This window comes from Theropithecus gelada, chromosome 14 (assembly GCF_003255815.1).
Source record: "Theropithecus gelada isolate Dixy chromosome 14, Tgel_1.0, whole genome shotgun sequence".
Classification (NCBI taxonomy): domain Eukaryota; kingdom Metazoa; phylum Chordata; class Mammalia; order Primates; family Cercopithecidae; genus Theropithecus; species Theropithecus gelada.
This window is the reverse complement of record NC_037682.1, coordinates 64,779,429-64,791,611: the sequence shown is the minus strand read 5'-3', so window position 1 is coordinate 64,791,611 and position 12,183 is coordinate 64,779,429. Positions and strand designations below refer to the sequence as shown.

At 39.2% G+C, this 12,183-nt stretch overlaps 1 protein-coding gene across 4 annotated transcripts in view; it reads left to right on the top strand.

The window, feature by feature from the left end:
- FCHSD2 (FCH and double SH3 domains 2) overlaps window positions 1-12,183 on the top strand; it is a 318,379-nt gene that overhangs the window by 247,768 nt on the left and 58,428 nt on the right. For 2 of the 4 annotated variants that reach the window (XM_025355580.1, XM_025355583.1), the window contains 2 exons: window positions 1,088-1,183; window positions 3,824-3,895. In XM_025355580.1, the coding sequence (XP_025211365.1) occupies window positions 1,088-1,183; window positions 3,824-3,895 (168 nt within the window). The remainder of the gene's footprint in view (window positions 1-1,087; window positions 1,184-3,823; window positions 3,896-12,183) is intronic. The other 2 variants (XM_025355582.1, XM_025355581.1) reach the window with 1 other exon arrangement.

Sequence of the window (12,183 nt, the reverse complement as noted above, 5' to 3'; positions counted from 1 at the left end):
CCCATCTTCTAGCAGAGGTGCTAATGGGCTATAATATACTGCAAATGAAAGATAAGTAAGGGGTAAGCAATGTGTTAGCAAAATAGAAAGTGAGGTGCCCCATCAGATGCTGATTTCCACTCTTTCCCAAGGTATGTAAATACAATGAATTTTTTTCAGATGGCTGCCTTTCTGTGCTATTTGTTCTTCTGCTTTCTGTGTATCAGAATTCTTCTTTTATAGAAATTCCAGGCTAGGCGCAGTGGCTCACGCCTGTAATCCCAGCACTTTGGGAGGCCGAAGCGGGCGGATCACGAGGTCAGGAGATCAAGACCACACTGGCTAACACAGTGAAATCCCGTCTCTACTAAAAAAGTACAAAAAAATTAGCAGGGCGCAGTGGCGGGCGCCTGTAGTCCCAGCTACTCGGGAGGCTGAGGCAGGAGAATGGCATGAACCTGGGAGGCAGAGCTTGTGGTGAGCTGAGGTTGCGCCACTGTACTCCAGCCCAGGCAACAGAGCAAGACGCCATCTCAAAAAAAAAAAGAGAGAAAAAAGAAATTCCTTTCTAGCCTGTCGTCTTGGTATGCTGTAAGATGGTAATTAGTGTGTAACCTCCTCAAGAAGGTGCTGAGAAATACTCTACAAACACTATTTGGTGCTGTGGATAGGATTATCTGGCAGTTTCCTAGTGGATGGCAATGGCCATGAAACAGACTTTAAGAGGCCCATAAAATTTTAGAGCTGGGAGAGATGGAAAAGACCAATGTGCTTCCTTATGTGCACCCTGTTCTGTATTACACAGAATAGATTTTTGTGTAAAAACTATCTTCTTGCCTTCTTAAGGTTTTGTATATTGTCCAGTTCCCAAATCTGATCTAGTTTCTAAACTATCACTTTCCAAATTTATTTTTGAGAAAATAGGACAGATAAATAATAACCATTGTCTAAAATGAAAAATAAAATGTGTAACATCATTTCTTTCTTACCACAGTGTTGGATGATTTCTCATTTGTATAGAAAACAGCAGAATAAATCTTAAACTTAATAATGTAATTGGACATTTTAACCTCATTAAAGACCTAAAGATATTTTATTTTCTCTTTAGGTGGTACGGGACTACAATCTTCAACTGTTTTTGCAAGAGAATGCTGTATTTCACAAACCCCAGCCCTTCCAGTTCCAGCCTTGTGACAGTGATACTGTAAGGGAATTACAGATTTTCATTTCATGTGTTGTTCAGTTGCGTTTGTGCTCAAGTAACAGTTATCCTTGGTGTAGACAGACGGAAAAAACTGAGTGTATCTCATCAATTTTATAACAAAACTGTAAGGATGCAGAATAATGACGACTTTTTTTTCTGAATTGTGGCCAAGAAACTCAGTGTCTTCATGCTAACAGCCTTCTACCAAATGAGGTTGTTATAAGACAAGTTTCTGAAACCTGAAAACATCTGAGGGAAGAAGAAAAATATTCAATACATTTACTCAAATGTAAATTATATTTTCCCTGAAACTCTCTTTTTTTTTTTTTTTTTTTTTAAGACAGAGTTTTGCTCTGTCACCCAGGCTGGAGTGCTGTTTTCAATCTCGGCTCACTGCAAGCTCTGCCTCCGGGGTTCACGCCATTCTCCTGCCTCAGCCTCCCCAGTAGCTGGGATTAGAGGCGCCCACCAACAGGCCCGGTTAATGTTTTGTGTTTTTAGTAGAGACAGGGTTTCACCATGTTAGCCAGGATGGTCTCAATCTCCCGACCTCGTGATCCGCCTGCCTTGGCCTTCCAAAGTGCTGGGATTACAGGCGTGAGCCACTGCGTCCGGCCTCCCTGAAACTCTTTGTGTTGTACCCCTCCAAAGAAATCAGTGGTTAAATTTTAACCAGAATAGGCCGGGCACTGTGGCTCACGCCTGTAATCCCAGCCCTTTGGGAGGCTGAGGCAGGTGGATCTCCTGAGGTCAGGAGTTCAAGACCAGCCTGGCCAACATGACGAAACCCTATCTCTACTAAAAATACAAAAATTAGCTGGTCGTGGTGGTGGGCACCTGTAATCCCAGCTACTTGGGAGGCTAAAGCAGGAGAATCACTTGAACCTGGGAGGCGGAGGTTACAGTGAGCCGACCCCACCACTGCATTCCAGCCTGGATGACAGAGTGAGATTCCATCTCAAAAAAAAAAAAAAAAAACCAGAATAGAATTAATAAATGAAATAATGAACGTGTGTATGAAATATTTTGGTTGGTCTTATAAAAGATTATAGGCCTTTTATAATTTCTTTCAGATTTCTTAGAATATTAAACCTCAAATTAGCAATTTCTTTTAATGCCTCTACATAGCTGCCATTTTTTTTTATTGTAGCAGAATACACATAACACAAAAATTACCATTTTAACCATAGTTAAAGTGTAAGATTGATTCACTGTCACTACATTTCCAATGCTGTGCACTGTCATCACTTTGTAGTTCCACATTTCATTACTTTAAAAAGAAATCCTGACCCCATTAAGCAGGCACTCTCCCTATGCCCCTCACCTCAGCCTGTGACATCATTAATCTACTTTCTGTCTGTAGATTCTAACTGGCAATTTTTGTTTTTATTTTCACTTATTTTTTATTATTATTATTTATTTATTATTATTTTTAATAAAATAATATTATTTTATTATTTATGTCTGAATTGTGGCCAAGAAACTCAGTGTCTTCATGCTAACAGCCTTCTACCAAATGAGGTTAAGTTATAAGACAAGTTTCTGAAACCTGAAAACATCTGAGGGAAGAAGAAAAATATTCAATACGTTTACTGTCTCACTGTCACCAGGGCTGGAGTGCAGTAGTGTGATCTCAGCTCACTGCAACCTCCCTCTCCTGGGGTCAAGTGATCCTCCCACGTCAGCCTCCCGATTAGCTGGGACCACAAGCAGACACCACTATGCCTGGCTATTTTCTTTGTATTTTCAATAGAGATGGGGGGTCTCACCATGTTGCCCAGGCTGGTCTCAAACTCCTGAGTTCAAGCGACCCACCCACTTTAGTCTCCCAAAGTGCTGGGATTACGGGTGTGAGCCACAATGCCCGGCCCCAGTTGGCAGTTGTTTAAAAGCATACAGTAATCGTCCTTGAGTTTATGGGAAATGTTTGCCATTATTTAAATTTTTAAAAAAGAACAAAAATGCTAATTTGGTAACATAGAAATGAAATTTAACTTCTGCAAAATGAGAAGGCACATGTTGGCATTATTAGCACATTCTCTCAATGTAGGCAAGCCAAAAGGAAAGTCAAATTATATTCATAAAGTATTTTGATAAATTTAGAACCAGAACCAGGGGAGTTTGTGATATAGTTCCAGAGTTTAATGGTATCAGTTTAATAGAAACACATTTGCCAGAGGTATCTTCATTACTTTTCTTACACTTTAAGTAGCTCTGTTAGCAGCTATATAAAGAAATGTAGGAAATCAGCATTTCCCTCTATATTACAACGTTTGCCCTTTGTCGTAGTGCTTTTTTTAAATAAAATCAGCTTTTGCCAATGACTTATTCACATTCTCCTGGGATTTGATTTCTTCGAAGCCTGGGAGGGATGAAGCAGAGCATTAGAAGATACAGGGTAGAGACAAGTTTGTCAAGCTTGACTTAAAATTATGACTAATTTGATGTTATTTTATCACTGCTATTTTCCACAGAAAAATAACAGTGACTCTCATCTCACTTTTTCCCAGCCCAACTACAGCCCTAAATCCTTTGTTTCTAAACACTGTGCTAAATGTTCTTAGGTGTTGTGTCCTTGTTTGCTTTACATTTCTAACTCTATGCTATGTTTTTTGTCCTTGTGCAATCTTTACTGGGCAGAGTTTAAAAGCCGCCCAACTGGTGGATATTGAGCTCTCCCCTGTCAGTGCTCTGAGAATGACCATAGCTGAGGTATATGGGGTGTGGGTCAAGGGCGGGAGGGTTGGGATGTGTGGGTTTGCATGTTAATGAAGGGTGGGACCTGGTGTTGGGATGAAAGTTATGTATATACATATATAAGAGGCTCCTAATTCACCAACTGTGTTTTCTCTTAGAAATTAAGAATTTCCTTCCCTGTTTATAGTGAAGAAATTGAGCTTCTCATTTTTCATCTTGTGTGAAGCACCTTAATTTTCTTCAGTGGGTGTGCTGGAGAGAACCTTACAGTTAATCTTGTCTTTATTAAAGGGGAAACTGTAGCCTAATAAGGGAGACTTGTCCAGAGTCATATGGTAAATTAATGACATGTTACTATTGTGATTGCAATAGTAATGTTATTTCTGCTCTGCTATTCTGTCTTCTAAGAAGAAATGTGCAGGACTTGGGAAGCAATTAGTTTTTTCATAATGGAAAAAGATAAATGCCTATGATTTTTAAAAATCATTCCATACCTTCAATCATTTAAAAAGCCTTTTTTTTTTTTTTAAGACAGGGTCTTCTTACTCTGTCTCCCAGGCCAAAGTGCAGTGGCATAATCACGGCTCACTGCAGCCTCAACCTCCTTGGCTCAAGCAGTCCTCCCACCTCAGCTTCCCAAGTAACTGGGACTACAGCTAATTTTTATTTTATTTTTATTTTTAGTAGAGAGGGGATGTCACCATGTTGCTTAGGCTGTCCTTGAACTTCTGGGCTCAAAAGATCCTCCTGCCTCAGCCAGACATTTATTATTGTCTGGCTCTGATTATAATCATCCTAGTGGATATGAAATAGTATCTTGTGGTTCTGGTTTGCATTTCCCTAATGACTAATGATGTTGAGTATCTTCATGAGTGTATTAGCCACTCATATATCTTCTTTGGTAAAATGTCTATTCAAACCTTGTTTCTATTTTTTTACTGGATTGTGTCTACTTGTTATGGATTAGATCTTGAAGATGAATTGCAGTTTACTATGCAAAGAGGGAGAAACAACATGCCAGGAAGCGAAAACAAAAATTGAAAAGAATAAAAATAATAGGTGACATTCATTGAACATTTATTTCATGCTAGACATTTTTCTAATGGCATTACCTGTATTAATTTATCTCACAACAACTCTATATTGTAGGTGCTATTTTTAATCCTTCTTTTACAGTTGAGGAAACTAAAGTTAAGAAATCTGGCTGGGTGCAGAGGCTCACGCCTGTAATCCCAACACTTTGGGAGGCCAAAGTGGGTGCATTGCTTGAGCCCAGGAGTTTGAGACTCGGGCAACATGGCGAAACCCTGTCTCTAAAAAAAAAAAAAAAAAAAAAAATACAGAAAACTAGCTGGGCATGGTAGCACACACCTGTAGTCCCAGCTACTCAGGAAGCTGAAGTGGGAGGATCACTTGAGCCCGGGAGGTGGAGGTTGCAATGAGCCGTGATCATGCCACTGCACTCCATCCTGGGTGACAGAGCAAGACCCTGTCTTAAAAAAAAAAAAAATTGAAAGAAAGAAAAGCAATTTGCTTTGCTCAAGGTCACTCAGCTAATAAGCATTAGAGCCAGAAAAGTTTGAAAGTACGTAACTGTACCTGAAATAGCAAGTAGACTTGGTGATGAAAGTGGGATGCAACCAGGTGTTATTTTTGAGTTTTATATATGATGGTAAATGGAGAACTATGTATTCAGGTAAGATAGTAATAGGATGAGACCCATTGCAGGGGCAGGACAGTATTGTTCTTTTATTTTGAATTTTATAGTTTGAGTTAGGAATTTTGAACTGCTTATGTGTTTAAAACATTTATTTTTCATTTACTAAGCACTTACATATACTTTGCATATGCCTTTGCCTTACAGACAAGAGAATTCAGCAAATGTTTCATCTAAATTTACATAAGATATAGTTAGGAAAGTTATAGGACTTTTAAAAGTTACCACTGTGATAAAATGTAACTCTTATTTTCTTCTGATTTTCATAAACTGTCTTAAAATTTTTTTAACTTTATAATATAACCCCTTTCAAACTAAACTGTTTTCCCTACAAAAGTCCAAGGCACCCAGTTGAATATGTATAGTCACAGTATTATTATGGTAATTTAATTTTAGGGCTTTTTTGGGTAGAATTTTAGTATTAACCAAAAGATGACTACAAGTGACAGTGACCAATGGCAAGCTTTGTCTTATGTAGTAACTTAATAGCTGTCTCATGGTTAATACTGAAGGATTTTCTTATCTATATTTCCATAAGAGAGTTACTGATTTCTAAAGTGTTCTTTCTTTATATCTTCAATTAGCATTTCTCAGATGATACCAGAAAGCCAGAGCTCTTTCTAGAAAAAGTAAAATACATCTTTTTTTGCTGAAATGACTTTTTAATGCAGAATTATTCTGAGGAGGATATGGAGTGTGCCTTTAAATCTTCCTCTCTATAATAAGGATATTCTGTGAGAGAGAACTGACAAACACATTTATTAGGATCTCAATGTTAAAGTCATTCAGCTGACACATGGATCACACTGGGGTTAGTGATTCATACAGGTGGTGTACAATGGAGAAAACATGAGTTTGGGTGTCTCAACTAGCAGTTTATTTACATATATTTCACTTTTGTGATTCAGCTTCCTCATGTGTAAAATAACAACAGTTGTCCCTTGGTATCCATGGGGGATACCAAATTTCACAGACGTTCGTGTACCAAAATTCACAGACGTTCAAGTCTGCTATATAAGATGATGTAATATTTGCATATAACCTATGCACATCCTTCATATACTGTAAATCATCACTAGATTATAATCCCTAATACAAAATACTCTGCTAATAATGGTCCTATTACATTGTCTAGGGAATAAGACAAGGAAAAAAGTCTGTACATGTTCAGTACAAACACAACTATCCTTTTTTTGTTGTTGTTCTTTTTAAAAAATATTTTTGATCCACAGTTGGTTGAATCCACAGATACAGAACTCACAGATATGGAAGAACAACTATACCGTATTTGTTTGAAAATTAAATAAGATACTAAGCATTTGACTCAATCTCTAGCATACTGAGTCAGAATAGATGTTGACTGACTTCAGCATTCTTTGGTTTTGCTTTTTTTTTTTCGTTTTTTTTAGTATTTTCCCCCTAATTGCTACAGGAAATACCAAATATCAAACGTAGAAGACATTACAAATCTTGAAATACTTGCAATACTTTTGCAGTCATGATCCCTAGCTCTCAACTCCCTCATTGGATTGATCACTGAGAGTCCCTTGGGACTTTTGTTCTCCTACTTATTCCACAAAGGGGATCTCATCAACGTCCTTCTTGGCAGTTTGTACATCTGAAAGGCAATCTGTTTGGACTAATTTTAAGTACATGACATGTACTTTTTAACACCTCTGCCCTACATACATCTCAGTGACCCATCCCTTCATTACCAGAACTAGTGATGAGTGCCATTAGGGGCATTTTCTCACATCCTGTGAAAAAGGACAAAGTGAAGCTGGGATGGGAAATAATATGGGAAACATGCATGTCCACAAAACTTGGGTAAGTATGATCTATACAGGCAGGAAAAACAAGGAAACTTTCTCAAGTTTCCCAGTCGAGATGAGAATACCTTTTCCCCTTTACCTTCCTTGAACTGCAAATAACAAGATCTTCACAGATAATGATAGTAAAAAGCTGACACTAAATTTCTGATGTATGATCTTTCCCTGTTATTCTAGATGCTATTTCTGATATTTAATTCTGCCTTCTATAGATGAGCAATTATAGTAAGTAAAATGTCCACTTGCTATAGTTGAGGATTTTTACACATTAAAGTTTTACGTAAGGGGAGTGATTTATGCATCTATTAAAAATAAATATTTGGCAAAAATTTCCCTTGTCTATAAAAGACTACATGGGGTTAATATACTGTGCAGGAAATGTACCTGAAAATTCTCTATGTTATGGGTGGCTCTTTCTGCTTGTAGAAATTTTGTATTGCATATAGCATTGTCTCATAAACATGAAAAAGGCTGTGATAGGATTTGTGGGAAATCCTCCTGTTGAGTAAACAGGTACCATCCTCTTACAGATAATGCTTGGCACAGTATCCAAAAATGAGAGGCTTTGACTAAAGACATGAGTGTTGCATTTTAGAATTAGCAATACTGACAGTTAAGTGTTCATAGTGGTTGTCCTAATTTCTTCAGCGTTTCACAAAAGGCTTTTTGTAAAAAGTCCACCATCTATATGATAGGCCCTCTACTGGTTTAGTCACCTTTCTTCCTGATCTGGTTCCTTGTCTAACCATCCAGAGTAACTAGATCTTTGCATAGATGCATTAGTTATGTGCTGACACATAGGAGCCTGGAAGTTCCCCTGTCTAGCTTGTGATTATAGTTCTTAAAGCAAAATCTCTGTAAGAGCTACCAAAATAAAGGCATACTCTTTATAAGGCTGTTCATCTAACCATGCTTATAGGTATGTTTTCGAAAGTGTTAGGCACAATGTTTTTATTGCCATTTTTGTTTTACTTTTATGTCATTACTCAGGGACATATTTTTTGCTAAGGTTTACCTTTGATACTCTAACCCAAGACAAAAGTATAGCTCCTTTCAGAGTTCTCATCATTTCTTCACCCCAGCCTTATTGGGTATATTCCTTTTCCCCAGATGTCCAAGGCTCAGTCCACACCAGTTCTTCTCCAGCGTACTTTCCTGAGAGACCAGGCACACTCAACAATTATCTAGATGAGTTCCCACTTCTTTCCAAGTGAAGGTTCTGCTATCCTAGCATAGTCAGAATAAATTAAATTATGTCTCTTAAGAGGCAGTGTAGCCGGGCGTGGTGGCTCAAGCCTGTAATTCCAGCACTTTGGGAGGCTGAGACGGGCGGATCACGAGGTCAGGAGATCGAGACCATCCTGGCTAACATGGTGAAACCCCATCTCTACTAAAAAATACAAAAAAATACTAGCCGGGCGAGGTGGCGAGCGCCTGTAGTCCCAGCTACTCGGGAGGCTGAGGCAGGAGAATGGCGTAAACCCGGGAGGCGGAGCTTGCAGTGAGCTGAGATCCGGCCACTGCACTCCAGCCTGGGCAACAGAGCGAGACTCCGTCTCAAAAAAAAAAAAAAAAAAAAGAGGCAGTGTTCCACTCCTCTTTAAGGTGTGTGGCATATTTGAAATATGTGACTTAGAAGTCTACAGTCCCTTACCAAAAGCCTTGGGCCAAATATATTTCAAAACTCAGAATTTTCCAGATTTTAGAAAAGTGACCCATATACCATACATTGCATAAAATCCTGAGCATTGTATGGGGAAGCACCCTGTGATCAAACATAGTATTTTTGCAGTGAAATGTATGAATATTTTCATTCATATATGTACATATGAAAGAAAAAACTATAAATAACCTCTTATTAGTTCAAATCACATTTTGGCTCAAGTGAGTTTTGGCTCCAAACTTACCAAAAAATACTTATTCTTTTTCAGAGCATTTTGAATTTCAGAATTGTGGGATTGTGAACCTGTACAAACGTGTGGTTGGAATACAATAACCTACAGAGATCCAGATGCTTTTTACTTGAAGAAGTCCTTTTGAGAACAAATAATTAACAACTTTATTGAAATAATTAACCATATATTAATATACTTCATAAAGAATAAGATGGATCCAATATTTAACTCAATATATTAATATATATTTTTTGAGAAGCTCTGTCACCCAGGCTGGAGGGCACAGTCATAGCTCCTGGCAGCCTTGATCTCCTGCGCTCAAACAGTCCTTCTGCCTCAGCCTCCCATAGATAGGACTACAGGTATGCGCTATTTTTTTTTTAAGAGCTGGGGTCTAGCTATGTTGCCCAGGCTGGTGTCAAACTCCTGGCCTCAAGCAGTTTTTCTGCCTTGGCCTACCAGAGCCCTGGGATTGTAAGTGTGAGCTACTGTGCCCAGCCCCAATATATTTCTTGTCTCTCAGTAAACTGAAAAATGTAAGTAGTACAAATTCCCTGAATGAGGGTTAATTAGCATGTTATGCCATTGGCCTAACAACCCCAACACTATCTTTTTTTGAAATGGGTTGGAATGCTAGTATTCTACTATGTTAGTGATTTTCATTCATCATACATGACCATCTCTTTTTCTCTCGTTGAAATGGTTATATTTTAGTTATAGAGTTAAAAAACAATTATTGTTTTTTTCTGTGAAGTCAGCTTTTCTTGCCCTGCTCACTCCACTCAGATATCTGAGCCTTCTATGCATTTGTATTAACCTTAAAGTAAACCAAAATCATATCTTGAGAGAGTATCTAAGGACAAAATAGTTAAGATGACTTAAAGACTAATATATGAAGAATATTGGAATGCTGATTTCCTTAATTTAGTTCCTTAACGTTATTTAACAACTTTATGACTGTTGAAAAGACTTTAATATTTTATTCTAAAGGGACTAGGGATTTTTTAAAATTTATTTATTTATTTTGAGACAGAGTCTCCCTCTGTAGCCCAGGCCGGAGTGCAGTGCCATGATCTTGGCTCACTGCAACCCTCTGGTGCCACCACACCTGGCTAATTTTTGTATCAAATACAGGAAAAATGTTGGACTGGGCATGGTGGCTTATGCCTATAATCCCAGCACTTTGGGAGGTCAAAGCAGGAGGATCATTTGAGGCCAGGAGTTTGAGATGGCCTAGGTAACATAGTGAGATCTCATCTCTACTAAAAATCAAAAAAATTATCTGAGTGTGATGGCATATGCTGTGGTCTCAACTACTTGGGATGCTGAGATGGGAGGATTGCTTGAGCTCAGGAGGTCAAGGCTGCAGCGAGCCATGATTGCACCACTGCACTCCAGCCTGGGCAACAGAGTGAGACCCTGTCTTCCAAACAAAGGAAAAATGTTACAAGAATGAAATAGGCCAGGCGTGGTGGCTCATGCCTGTAATTCCAGCACTTTGGGAGGCCAAGGACAGGTGGATCACTTGAGGATAGGAGTTCAAGAGCAGCCTGGCCAACATAGCGAAACCCCATCTATACTAAAAATACAAACAATTAGCTGGGCATGGTGGTACATGCCTGTAATCCCAGTTACTCCAGAGGCTGAGGAACGAGAATCTCTTGAACCCGAGAGGCAGAGGTTGCAGTGAGCTAAGATCGTGCCACTGCACTCCAGCCTGGGTGACAGAGTGAGACTCTGTCTCAAAAAATAAAAACTAAAGATAAAATAAATTTGCCAGCGTTTTAAAAAGAAGCAATCATTATGATTTCTTTGTTAGAATCAACCACTGCTAATACCACTGTCTTAAAAAAAAATTATCGGCCATGCACGGTGGCTCATACCTATAATCCAAGCTGAGACTACAGGCACGTGCCACCACGCCCAGCTAATTTTTTGTATTTTTAGTAGAGACAGGGTTTCACCATGTTGACCAGGATGGTCTCGATCTCTTGACCTTGTGATCCACCCGCCTCGGCCTCCCAACTTGAACCTGGGAGGCGGAGGTTGCACTGAGCCAAGATCACGCCACTGCACTCCAGCCTGGCCAACAGAGTGAGACTCCGTCTCAAAAAACAAAACAAACAAAAACATAATTATCTATACTAGATCCTGATTTATATTGATCTTTGATAGTGAAGGTGGTATTGGAACATTTCTCTGTGTATTGTTTAATACCCTGGGCTGTATTCGCCTTGTATGAAATTCTCAGTTGTCAAGACCTGTGTCTCAGGAGCTTCCACATGTATTCCATGGCTTGATTTCAGAATTCATGAAAAGGATAAATTAATTTGAATTTTAGTTTTGTGTCATTCCCTACCCAAAGGATCTCAAAGTCACATCTTCCAATCAGTGGCATTAGTTATCTGTCCTGATCATTGGACTCCCAAGTCTTAGTAAACACATAAAAAATAAGGGAAAAGCTCTATCTTGAGCGCAGTGAATACTCAATAAGAAGGTATAAATTCTGTAAGGCAAATTGGGTTTTGGCCCATCTGCAGCCAGCACACAATGTAAACCCCTTTACCTATTCCTAAAATGCTGCTCAGTAATAAATTTCTCTGGCCGGGCGCGGTGGCTCAAGCCTGCAATCCCAGCACTTTGGGAGGCTGAGATGGGCGTATCACGAGGTCAGGAGATCAAGACCATCCTGGCTAACACGGTGAAACCCCGTCTCTACTAAAAAATACAAAAATCTAGCCGGGCAAGGTGGCGGACGCCTGTAGTCCCAGCTACTCGAGAGGCTGAGGCAGGAGAATGGCGTAAACCCGGGAGGTGGAGCTTGCAGTGAGCTGAGATCCGGCCACTGCACTCCAGCCTGGG